The sequence below is a fragment of the Falco cherrug genome, chromosome 3 (assembly GCF_023634085.1).
Source record: "Falco cherrug isolate bFalChe1 chromosome 3, bFalChe1.pri, whole genome shotgun sequence".
NCBI lineage: Eukaryota > Metazoa > Chordata > Aves > Falconiformes > Falconidae > Falco > Falco cherrug.
In genome coordinates, this window is record NC_073699.1 from 43,697,779 (window position 1) to 43,710,123 (window position 12,345).

Genomic DNA, 12,345 nt, shown 5'->3' on the forward strand with positions numbered 1-12,345 from the left:
GAAGAGGAACAGGGTCCATATAGCTATAGAAGGCTGCAGTAAAAAAGCACACAGTAACAGGATTTTCAAAGTTGAGAGAATGCTGACCACAGCCCATTATAAAGGATTATTTTGCCCCTCCTACCCAGAATTCACAGAAAAAAGAAACTCAAATCCAAACACAACCACCACATACCTCTCCTCCATTAACGAAATCCAAGACAAAGTAAAGCTTTTCCGTTGTTTGGAATGAGTAATGTAATCCAACCAAAAATGGATGTTTCACATTTTTCAAAAGCACATTACGTTCAGCCATAATATGTTTTTGCTGTAAGGAAGTAAAAGATCAATAAGTAAACAGGAATGATTTTGTAATTAAGGGGAAAAGGAAGGGAGATGGGTGAAGAAAGAATGTGTCTCTTTACCTCTTTCCTATTAAGAACAATTTTTTTCTGCAGCACTTTGACAGCATAGTATTTCCCATCCAGTTTTCGCTTTGCAAGAAGAACCTGTGAAATTCAAAACAAATGAAGAAGTGTGATTATTGCAGATCACATTCTGTTAGTAATAATTTCATAATTTCATCATAACTGGAAAGTATTCATGCTTTTTTTTTCACAATACAGTTTCTTTGCTTCTAATACAGTCAATCAGCAACATAATCACTAACAGAGCAAGTTTACAGTTCAGTAGAAATCCGTCATGACAGTGGTATCATGAGACTGAATTATGACATTTATTTTACATGACCTGCTGAATCTCTATCGAAATAAGTTCCAGCTGTTTTTATTAAAGATAATTTAACAAAAAAGAATAACTTGAAAAATACCACTCCTCAAAAAAAATTTTCAAGAGGGATTCTCTGTTGCATCTTTGTAGAATATCAATGTTTAAGTCACTTTTCAATGGGCTGTTGCTCTCACTGCTCCATAGCATTAGGGGTTTGACAAAACAGTCCATGCCAACAAAGGAAAACGCCATGATGCATACTGCAGCTGCTGCATAAGCACAGGGTACCTCCCTTCCTCTCTGGGGGAAACAGAGGATCCCTATTGCTCTTAACGAGAAAGGGAAACACTCCTTTTTGTCACTCCCAACAAGCGACTGAGGCAGCCAACTGCCACACCAGGTAAAAAATGGCAGGGCTATAAAGCAGCAGCAGCAACAGGGATCCAATACGACAGTTTATATGTCAATCTAGACTGACAGCACTTCCAAAACCTCTGACCAAGTCTGTAGCCAACAGTCACTATGCACAAGACACCAGCTAGCTTCCTTGCACCAGGGCAAGACACAGTAATAGGAAAGCTCACCTTGCCAAAGCTGCCTTTCCCAATAACTTTCAGGAAATCAAAGTCTGTTGGTTTAGCACTGAAATATATTTAAGAAGGAGACAGGTTATCTGGGTAGAAATTACAAGGTTTATAGCTGTAGTCTAGTGTAGCACTTGAGTTGTAATGTGAGAAGAACTGCCTGTTAGCACCCTCCTTTATTCTTCACTCCACCCAACACCTAGACATCTGCAGACTTTGCCTCGGAAATGATGACTCCTCTTCATTTTGCAATTCCATTTTCCTCCAGGGAAAGTATTCAAGATGCATCATTTGAGTTTATTTTAAAAGTTTAAGGTTAAGATGTAGAGGAGGAGCAAGACTGTTCTTTTATTCTCCATATTCTATTTTCTTGTAATTTTTAAGTCTCCATTTCCCCATGACTTTTCTTGGAGTTTATTTCTCATTTCCAGAAGGCCAAATGGCTTCTCAAGCTTACATGGGGGAAGGAAGGAAGGAAGGACCAAATGTGTTATCTATTCTCTCTCTGGCTATCCCATCCTTCCCCTCCATCCATTCCTTTCTCATTTTAAGCTACGGCAAGAGGAAAGAGGCCCTAACACTTTCCTCTTGTGTGTGTACATATGAATTCACTCTCAGTTTTTCCACTTCCCATATCACCACTCCTTTCAGTTCTTCCCAGGATTCCCTTACTTCTTCCTGAATACAATTCAGAGATATTTTTGTCAGCAAACCATTAACCATGTTTAAAAATTCCAGAATAACAGTTACATCACCATAACACCTCTCCATTTATTGCCCCTGAAGGGAAGTGCTCTTAAATTTAATTTCTTACTGCAATCTATTAAGTATTTCCTCCTGTTAGCCCAGAACAAATCTGTGACGAAAGCAACACCAAAACAGCAGTCATCTCCTAATCCTAGATGAAAAGCACAGATTCACACAGAACGGAGAACAGAAACTCTCAGAAGACACCAAACAGAAAAACAAGTTATGACTGCAGTAACTAAGTTTGTGGCTTTAACAAGGTAAGTTGCTCCTTTGTCATGCATTAAAACAAAATAGTTTTCAGAAACTGTTCACAATTACTAATGTTTGTGGAACCACTCCCAAGACAGAGAGGTCACCTTTGCTATAGCATTCTTAAGTAAAATGATAGCAGACTAACAAAATTTGAAGGTGAAAAGGAAAAAAGTTTTTTAAACAATTGTTAATATATATATATGTACACACACACCCCAAAGAATTATTTCACACTATTAAAAACTACGTTCAGCCTTAACTTTTCAGGTTTTAAAATTAATTTACAAAAATTAAAATAAAATTTGTGTATTAAATTAAATTACTTTTTAATTCAATTTAATTAAAACCTACTGAGGATTTCCAGATGGTCCCAAGTTGATATTCTGTGAGGTAGAGTTTAACTGTTGGGAGAGACAAAGAGATTTATTTTTAATTCCTTTTCTTAAAATTCTTTCTTATATATTCCAACCAACAGTAGAGTATTTTCAAATTAATAAATTTCCTCAATCCATACCTTTATACTTGTTACATTAGATTTTTAAAGAGATCTAACATCCAGATTGGGAACTTTGCAAGTTGAAATATCTGGCCGTCATCACCTCGTCACAAATTATTTCTACACATGTAACATTCAAGGATGAAGGTATTAAAATAATTGTGTCCAGACACAGAGTACAAAATTAGGAAAAAAAAATTAAGAGCCTTTGAACAAATAACTTGTTCCTCATCCAGAACGTAACCCTTTCTGTATTTGCTCTAGGAATGTATTTTCTACCTTTTAGTCTAAATTTTCCAAGACCTTACCAATAAAAAACCCCCACATTACTTACGCAAAAGTAATTAATGAAAGACACTGTGCTTTTAAAAAGCCAGAAGTGAACATTTTCCCCACCCCAAGAAAAACATTGCCAACATTTTCTAGTCTGACATTAAAGGTTAACTTAACTCAATTCCAGGAATGACATGAATACCAGTACACACCCAGACAGAATTTGTAAATTACAGGGAGAGGAGGAAGCCACTATAATTTAGGTAATTTTCACTGCCCTCTTTTTTTTTTATTAAAAAAAAAAAAAAAAGTAGTATTTGTACTCTCATTGGGTTTTTTTAATTTATCAGGGAAGGATAAACTGCATTCAAACACAAGTTAACAGAGGACAGGCAAACAGGCATCACAAAACCAGAACTCCTAGAGAAGCAGAGAACGCCCTGCCAGCAGCGCTGGATGCTACTATTCACTAATAAGGGCCAATCACACAATGGTACTGGACAGTTCTAATAAATCTACTGTATAGAAGATTTAGGTTTTTGAAGGTTTGGTTTTGTTCCTCATTTTTCAGCTTCATCATTTACAGTAACCATCAGAAGGTGAATTTTCTATCAAAAAGTATGGTCCAGACCACTATGCATTCACTCCCTTCCTCTTCTGGAATTCGTTGTGGCATAACACACTAGTTTTCCAAAGAAGGTTTAGAAAATTCCATATTACTTAAAATACCTTTCAAAGTAGTAGGAAAGCAGTATTTTGAAGTAGAATTTTTCTGTATGCTTACAGTGCTGTTGAGAACTTAAAAAAAATTACTGCAAAGATTGGCACCTTTGGAAGTGAAACTTTCAGAAAACGTTAAATCTGCTGTGAATCTCACACAAAGCAAAATGACAATTCATATCTTTAATGGGCTGAATAAGAAGGGAAATGCTACTATCATACCTGTATGCGAAGAAGTAAGCCATAGAGAAAGCTTTAATATGGCACTTCTACCTTCCTAGAAATACTCTTTTTTTCAAAAAGCACTATTTCTGGAGGCTGTGAACTAATTTTCAGAGAATTCATCTAGCCATGTAGTGTTTTTTATGACAAAAGAGGCTTCAGACTTCACACAGTGTTATATATGAAATCAAATCCATCTTGCTCCAACTGCATTTCTTTCCCTGAGAGAGTTGTATTTCTGCCCCTTTAGAAAAAAATGGACACGCAAGCAAACAAAAAGACGATTAAACATTCAATCTCCCCTGCTCCTTGCCAGATGTTCTTAGTAAGAATCTTTGAAGGGATTGCAAAACCTGTGACAGCTACACTATAACTAAAGCTGTGTTTCTTTAACCCATATAGCAAGTGGGAAAGAAGCAAGACAAAGCTAGCAATCACTTTTACCCCTCTCTGCAGTTCACATTTGACAGAAAAATACCTTACAGCCCACAGTGAAACAGATTTGTTTAAAAGAGCACATAGGAGTTTTATTGCAAAACCAACCAACCAGTAATTTGCAGTAAATAATATACCTAAGATTGCTCTCAAGCACCTAAATTTAGAAGGCTGTTCTACTTCTGGTTTATTACCTTTCGACTGCTTCTTTCATCTTCATCTTCAGATGGATCTGACTGGTGTTTTGGGTTATCCATCTGAAGAAATGATCTGACATCTGGGCTAGAAACACAGTTAACTTCATTAGCACACCAATAATCTGCCTGATTTTCAGCCACAACCATAGGAAGCACAGGATTAAACAGCAGTGTACAGAGGAATAACGCCTCACAAAATTTTATATCTAAGTTCAGGGAATTAAGGACTGTGTACAAGGTATGTTGTTACAGCAACTTAATTCAACTGCTGAATATATTACATACAGTACATATGTCAGTTTTTTTCCAAGCGGAAAATTCTGAAGTATATGTATGTGAAGTCTTCATAAGGAAATGCTCTGCAGAATTGCATTAAAAGGTTATTATTAAAAGAAAGCATACATTCTAACTTGTTACCAACCAGCAGGAAACAGACTTTTTTCAAAAGACTGAAGAGTTTAAAACCATTTTAGTTTTCCAAAATGAATGAAATAGTCCACAATACAGAATGAAATACACAGTCTGTATCTCAAAAGAGAGACGCATGTCCTGAAAGATACATCGTAGTGATGTTCCTGTCCCCATTCACTTTAAAGCAGATGGCAATTTTGAATTCAGAATGCATTCTGGCTGGGGACTGACAAGACAACATTAAGAAATCCTGCCAGTCAGCTGCAGGACAAAAATGCTACCTTCAGGAACTGGCAAGAGAAACTACAGGCTTCCAACAGTACCTAAGGAGATGCACTGTAACTTCAGCATTGGTTTCTAGCTTCTGTCTTGGTGGGGGCTGGGGGAGAGTGGGAGAAAGAGGGCAAGTAAGAGAAGTCGAAGAACCCGCTCCCAGGAAGCAAGGCTTACCCAGTGGTAGGTTCAAAAGAATGTAACATCTTTCTTAACCACAGCACAGCAAGCAAGTGAAGAATAATGCGATGTAAGTGAGGCAACATTAATTCCTAAACAAATGGGTATTGCATATAGCCTATACACCACCTGAAGAGATTACCTGAATCTTTCAAGTTCCTTCAGTTCACTAAAAGGCAGCCTGCTTATCAAGGAAGAAATCTTACCTAAATTTCAGACATAATGTTCCTTGAGAAAACAGTATTTCCTGTTAGCATTACTAAACCTAACTCATGCCCTGTGCTGTCTGAGGTTCCCAGTCTCCGTCGCTTACATTCTGTATTCCTAAACCCTATCTGAAATCTCTTTCAGTTCCCTTCAGCAACAAGACTGCTCACACAACCTCCCACCATGATTTTCAACATAATTCTTCTCACCTTATATGACCTCCAAATTCTGATCTATTTCAAGGTCTGTCTTGTATCTCAAGTCCCAGGAAGACAAAAACCACTGTGGTTTCAATACTGTAGTAATACTGCCTCATGATGCAACAATTTAGGTTTTACAATCTTTGCATATCATGAAATCAAGAATAAAAAGTTATGGTTGATGCTTTTCACTAGATAAACAGAACCAGACCTTAATTACCTTTCAGCATTAATTACTCTGGACAACTAGCTGATTAAATAGAGCATGTAGTAATATATCTCAAATAGTTACTATAGTAACTTTGTCCATGACTGAATTCACAGCATGGGAAAAAAAAAAAATCCATTCACAATAAAAGGCCGCTGTAGAGTTGCAGGGTATTCAACAATCTCTGCAATACAGGGCTGTCAGAAGTGTAATTCATCAATGTTACATTGTTCATATTTGTAATTTTAAAAGCACTGCAAAGAAGTAGTGATTAAAAATACGAAGTTTAACGTACTAATTTCCTCCACAAGACTGCAGCATGTTAAGCAAAATGCTATATATATTGGTAGGACTTCTGTGCTGTATTAGCTCACATGTATTATTTTAAAATAACACACAAACTATTCCTAAAATAACCTCACATATGAAATCAAAAGGATCAAGAACACAGTTTAAAAAAGGGATGTTTAGCATACACTGTACATATACTACCAGCAAAACTTGGTTTTGTCTGGATTTTTATGATTGACTGGATTAAATTTAATTTATGGACTATCTCTGAAATCCATGAAGGGGTGTCAAGGTCTGCCTAAATACAGTTCCTTCCGTAATACTCATTCTGCATTAGCTTTCCTACATAAAACATATGAAGCTACACTAAAATCTTGGACACACCCAGAAATATGAACAAGCCCAAAAAGTAACACAGATTATGATGCAAAATGGTAACATTAATGGCCAGTGACAGAACCTTAACTTTAAAACACATTATTTAAATAATGGTGCCCAGCTATTCCCTCTTTTCCACACACTTAGGAAAAAAGAAAAACTGCTATCTTTCTTACAGAAAAAAAAAGAAAGGCTCAAAAAGCCAATATACCATCACATTTTTAAAAGAACACAACTTAAGCAATGCAAAGTTTGCTTTCCCCAGCATGGACTACAAGATCTTACAAATCCAGGGGTTTCATATTCATTTTTATATTCATCAGATTTTGAAACCAGAAAATCCTAGTCACTCTGATTTTCTTCTAGGGAACAAATGCAGACACTTCTCACTTAACTGATAACTCATTTTCCCACAGAGGTTGCAGGGTGTTGTCATCCTTGAGTTCTTCCAAGTGTTATTCAAATGTTCTAATTTTCATTGAAAAGCTACTTTGGACTATTTAAAAATAACTACATTACACCTTTAATGTATCCTCTATTATACAGTTGGATTCAAACAGATTTTCTTTGGACATGTTCTAATAGATAATTAAATGCATGAATTTTTCAGTGAAGACCTACGTTTGAGGGGGCGAGCAGTTCTATGTGAATAGTTGCTCAGTGATTTAGGAGGCCTCACAGTGTTCACAAGTAACAAACTCGCAGCTGACTGATATCCTGAATAGAAGCAAGGGAGACACATTATAAGATCTCTTACCCCTCCTGACATTTTTTTTTCCAATATCTGAATTCTATCCATGAGAGCAGGTTCTCTATCAAATACAGTTAGCTGACTAAATGCAGCTTAAAGATAGTCCACTTAATCCCCAATTTGGTCTAAGCCAATGATTCATCTTGCCCCATATTCCACCTGACAGCAGTCACAGGAAAATCCTTACCAACCATTACAGGGTCTCTCTGTAATCACTCTGTAACAATTCAGGTTTTTGTTGGGTTTATTATTGAGCAGAAAGGTTTGCTTTGATACAATATTCAACAAACTTGTCTGACCCAAGAGCAAAGTCCACTGAAGGCGAAAAGAGAAGGAACACCACAATACTGCACGTTTCACAGAATAACGTAAATATTAAACCATCTTTGACATACTGAATCTGACATATGTGCTTTTCAATTCAGATATTCAGGTGCCTTCCCATCCAGAAATGAGGACATCATCATGAACCATTCTTAAGCTTTTAGTGAAAGTTTTCCTAGGTAGGACTTAAAAATATGACATCCTGATACTGCTTTTAGAGCCTAAAAGATGTAGTAGAAGGTGGACTTCCTCAAAGTTCTGTGAGAATGCATAACCCTCAAGTCTTCTTTGTATATTACCGACTTTATGTAAGTGCTTTTACCTAATATCAATATCATATTTAATTAGCACATTGAAGCAAAACAGTCTAAGAAAGCAAGGATGTGGACTATCTGTGAAGTCTCACTCACCACATATTCCTTGAGTAGTTTCTATCAGATTTTACCAAAAAAATCCAAAACACAAGTTAATAAAGTTTTTGTATTTCTTCAGTAATAATGTTCACTGGCACACAAAAAGGTGACAGATTATGTAATTATTAGTATGATTTTCTGTAACAGAGCACTGCAAAAAAAGCTTACTCCAGAAAAACAAAGTACCTTGCAGTTATTAAAAGAAAAACAAATTACTATAAAATTAAATGCTTTTGCACTGAATTGTGAATTAAAGTCTTGCTTTTTCTCCCACATAAACCACTGTTACTTTAACGGTGGGGAGGAGGAGAACAGAACGAGTCAAACTTCTGTCTCTATTTTGTTTTTATTGTAGAACTATGCTTAATAAGCTTTTTATTTAACACACTTTTAACAGCATCACAACCCTTTATAAGACCCACTTCTTCATACTGATTTCTTTTTAATGGATCAAGCAGGCTAAGTGCTATGTTAAAGAACATAGATTCAGCTACAGATGCATTTGAGCGTAAAAACTTTAAAAGCTCAGAAGAAATTTAAGAAGGCAAGTCAATTTGAGGATTGGGGTTTTTTTAAGCACACAGTTTTATCGGGTGCATTTAAAAAAGTACCATTTTTACCTTTGGAGAACAAATATAGTATGTTTTGAGACAAAATATTTGGTACTTGGACATACTGCAACCAAACAGGGGAGGGGACTGTGCTAAATAAAACCAGTGTGATTTCCTAATGTAACGAAACAGATTAGCTTTCAGTAATGAGTTAATGTGCTTTCTATTCTTTCCCAGAGAATAACACTGCTATGACCACAAACTTCACAGTATTTGTTCTAGTGAAAAACTGTTTCATGACAAAAACTTTGTTTTGAAATTTTTTCCACTTATCACAAGGAATTATATATAAAATGCTCCCTTTCTTCCAAAAAAATAAAGGAAGTACGTATTTCAGGTTAACAGGACGTTAATTAGTTCATTTGTTGGGGAAAAAAAACAACCTGACTGCACACTGCAAACTGCAGCAATATTCCATTTTACAGAAGTTTTTTTCTCCTGTGGAAAATAGACAGTTTCACAAGTTGTACAGATATGCTAATTAAACAAAGTGTATGTATTACAGACATTTTACTCAACACTAACACCAAACAGCTTTTCCATGTTACTAGTTCAAGCTACATTGAAAGCCACATGGATTTAGTTTAGATTTGTTAGGTATAGATTTAAACTGAAAGAAAAATGCATTTACCCCCAAATCAGTTCACATGCACAAGTGCTATCCTCCAGTTTTAACTGGAGCTGACTCTAGCATATTGCCATCTCTCATTCCTCACTGTTGCACTGATGGGAGTTTAACACGCCTGCAGTTCTTCTGATGGAATAGTTTATGTGCAAGCTTACTCCTTTGCTTTAGGCAGGTCAGCTTGGTTATCCCAAACCACTTAAGCAAGCTAATTAAGCTACTTTGTTAACACGCTTAAAACAAGTTCTGGAATACACACATGAACTGCCCTAACAAAAGGATGCAGGCAGTGACTGCTACAGCAACACAGTAGCAAGTGACAGCAGAGTTCTCAAACATTACAGCCATCAGCAAAACAAACACCTGCTGTACAACAGAGTTCACACTGGAATCTGCACCCCTTGAATTAAGATCAGTTAATTGCCTGCAAGTTTATTTGTTGATCAGTTTTCAGAAAACACATGTTTTTATATTGTTCATCAGTCTGTAGATTTTTCCTGAAGGAATGAACAGCCATATTAAAGTTTGTTTATTATACTTAAGAGCACTGAACAGGTAAAAAACATTTTCTGGTTAAAAGTACTTAATCTTCAATTTTCTAGTTGACATCTCATGTCTTTTAAATAGTCTTTATAGAATAGAAATTAAACTACTTACTGATTGCATAACTCTGGCTGTCTAACTAAATTTTGAATGAATTCATTCAGTCCTGCTCTTCTCTGTTTAATGAAATCTGAAAAAAAAGATAGATTTATTAGAACGATCAGTCAGCTCACAAAGATGACTTAGTTTCAAATTTAGGGGTTTTTAGGACTTAAACAGCAGTTAAAAAGAGGTTGGTTCACAACCTGTTCAGAACAGGATTGGTTCTACACATGAAAATCACAAGCTTAAATCATTCAAGTGAGTTGAGAGAACAAATTTCACTTTTTCTTCAACAGTACTTGAAAACGTAGAAAGCTAGATGGATTAAAAGTAAAGTGCTTTAAGAATAGTGTGTAACCATAGTGGGCTAACCTGTGCAGCCTTTATTGCACAGGTGAGCCCTTCAGCACATGATTACATTCAAAAAAATCCCCCAACAAAACACAGGCAAAACCTGACATCAGTTGCACAAAGTCAAGTTTTTACATGAACAAGCAGCATATTTCCATAATATATGTACAGCAGTGGGAAAGCTGCACAATTCAACCCACCAGCAGGCACTTTGATGTAACCATTAAAGATAAATAAAAACACTTTTCTTTCCATTTTGGACATCACCTGTAACATAAGAAAATAATCCTCAGAACCTTCACCCTCATTCAAAGCTTAAGACGTGTAACTTTTCTTTAGCAATATGGAAAGATACATAAGATTTGAAATAGAAAGAGAGCTCTAAGATGAAACAGTATAAAACAGAATAATCTTGTCTTTCATTATTCCTATCAACAATAATCTGCATGGAATACTTGACTTGCGATTCTTTCTGTCGCACGTAAATTACTGACAACAATTAAAATTTTAAATTAAAATTAAATTTCAGTTAAAAGCTGTATTGCATATAAAGAAAACTGATCATAATGTTTCAGGGATATAATCCCCAAACCCTTATGAGTGTATTCAATAACCCCAAATTATTGACATCAAACAGGAACATAAAGATGTTACGGGAGTCACCAACATCAGCAGTTTCAGTACAGTAGATCTACAATGCCATCAGACACACTAAGCCTACAGAACTATCCCTGTTGCTGAAGATAAAAACACCTGCATCATGTCAGCTCAAATTTATTCTGTAATTTTCTAGTTCTGTATTCTGACTGGTTTCTGTGATTTTCCTCTGTCCCATTTCTGAAGTTAAAACAAGATTAATTTTGAAATAACCTAAGGGACAACAGAAATGGAACATTTAGATGACAATGTATGTTATGACAGTATTTTTTGGTATTTTTAGGAAAAGGTATATACAAGTTCCACTCTACTGCACTCCCATGCAGTAGTACAATGCTGCATACCCAAGTACACATCGACAGAAGTAAAATACCATTTCAAGGTCTGTAAAATATGTGACTTATTTCAGGAGTCAGCAGAAACATTGCATCAAAAGCTTCAATAAATCAGAGTTAAGAGAAAGATTTAAATGACCATCATTGCTCCATCTCCACCCTGCCCCCCAGCAAGAAATCTTGAGAACTATTTAGTTTCTCATGCTTCAAGGATTTCAGCATAGTTTATGGAAATTTAAAACAAGCCTGAGGGAGTTGTTTTACATATATAGTTTTAATAAAATTTTAGGCCCCCCCCCATTTAAATTCCAGTTTCCTAAATCTGACTCCAAGAAATCCACCTGTACATTTGGCTGTACTGCAGACCAGGCAGCATGACACTACTAGGTCTTCAGCCAACTCTAAAAACCCCCAAGGTCAGAGAAAAGGAAAGAAACAAAACCAAAACAAGAAGTCCCTGTAGACACAATACATGTAAAACTTCTGGCAATAATTTACATCTTCATCAGAAGAGGACATCAGAGCTTGGATACTTGCATTTAATTATTGTAATAAAAAATAAAAAGGAATTTCACATCAGGATCCAGGTGATTAACTGTAATTGTCAAAACCTAATTTGTTTGAAGAAGTCTAAAAAACCCCAAAACAACTCATTCCAAGAGTTCAACACCTTTGGATCCATTTGTTTTTCACAAAGGAGAAAATGAAATGATTTAAACAGTGCAGGAGGAGATGCAGCTACACACACAGTCTGATCACATCACCAAGCCAGGGGAAGGCAGGAGGTTCCCAATGACCATCAGGAAAACCCTTAAGTAAAATGGCCTGAATGAAGGCTATAAAGACAC

At 36.0% G+C, this 12,345-nt stretch overlaps 1 protein-coding gene across 4 annotated transcripts in view; it reads right to left on the minus strand.

The window, feature by feature from the left end:
• Positions 1-12,345, minus strand: part of SGK3 (serum/glucocorticoid regulated kinase family member 3) — a 61,481-nt gene that overhangs the window by 9,277 nt on the left and 39,859 nt on the right. For all 4 annotated transcript variants that reach the window (XM_055704246.1, XM_055704247.1, XM_055704244.1 and 1 more), the window contains exons 5-10: positions 10,167-10,242; positions 4,635-4,722; positions 2,646-2,695; positions 1,293-1,350; positions 405-488; positions 176-307 (exon numbers count right to left, since the gene is read on the minus strand). In XM_055704246.1, coding sequence (XP_055560221.1) covers positions 176-307; positions 405-488; positions 1,293-1,350; positions 2,646-2,695; positions 4,635-4,722; positions 10,167-10,242 — 488 coding nt within the window. The remainder of the gene's footprint in view (positions 1-175; positions 308-404; positions 489-1,292; positions 1,351-2,645; positions 2,696-4,634; positions 4,723-10,166; positions 10,243-12,345) is intronic.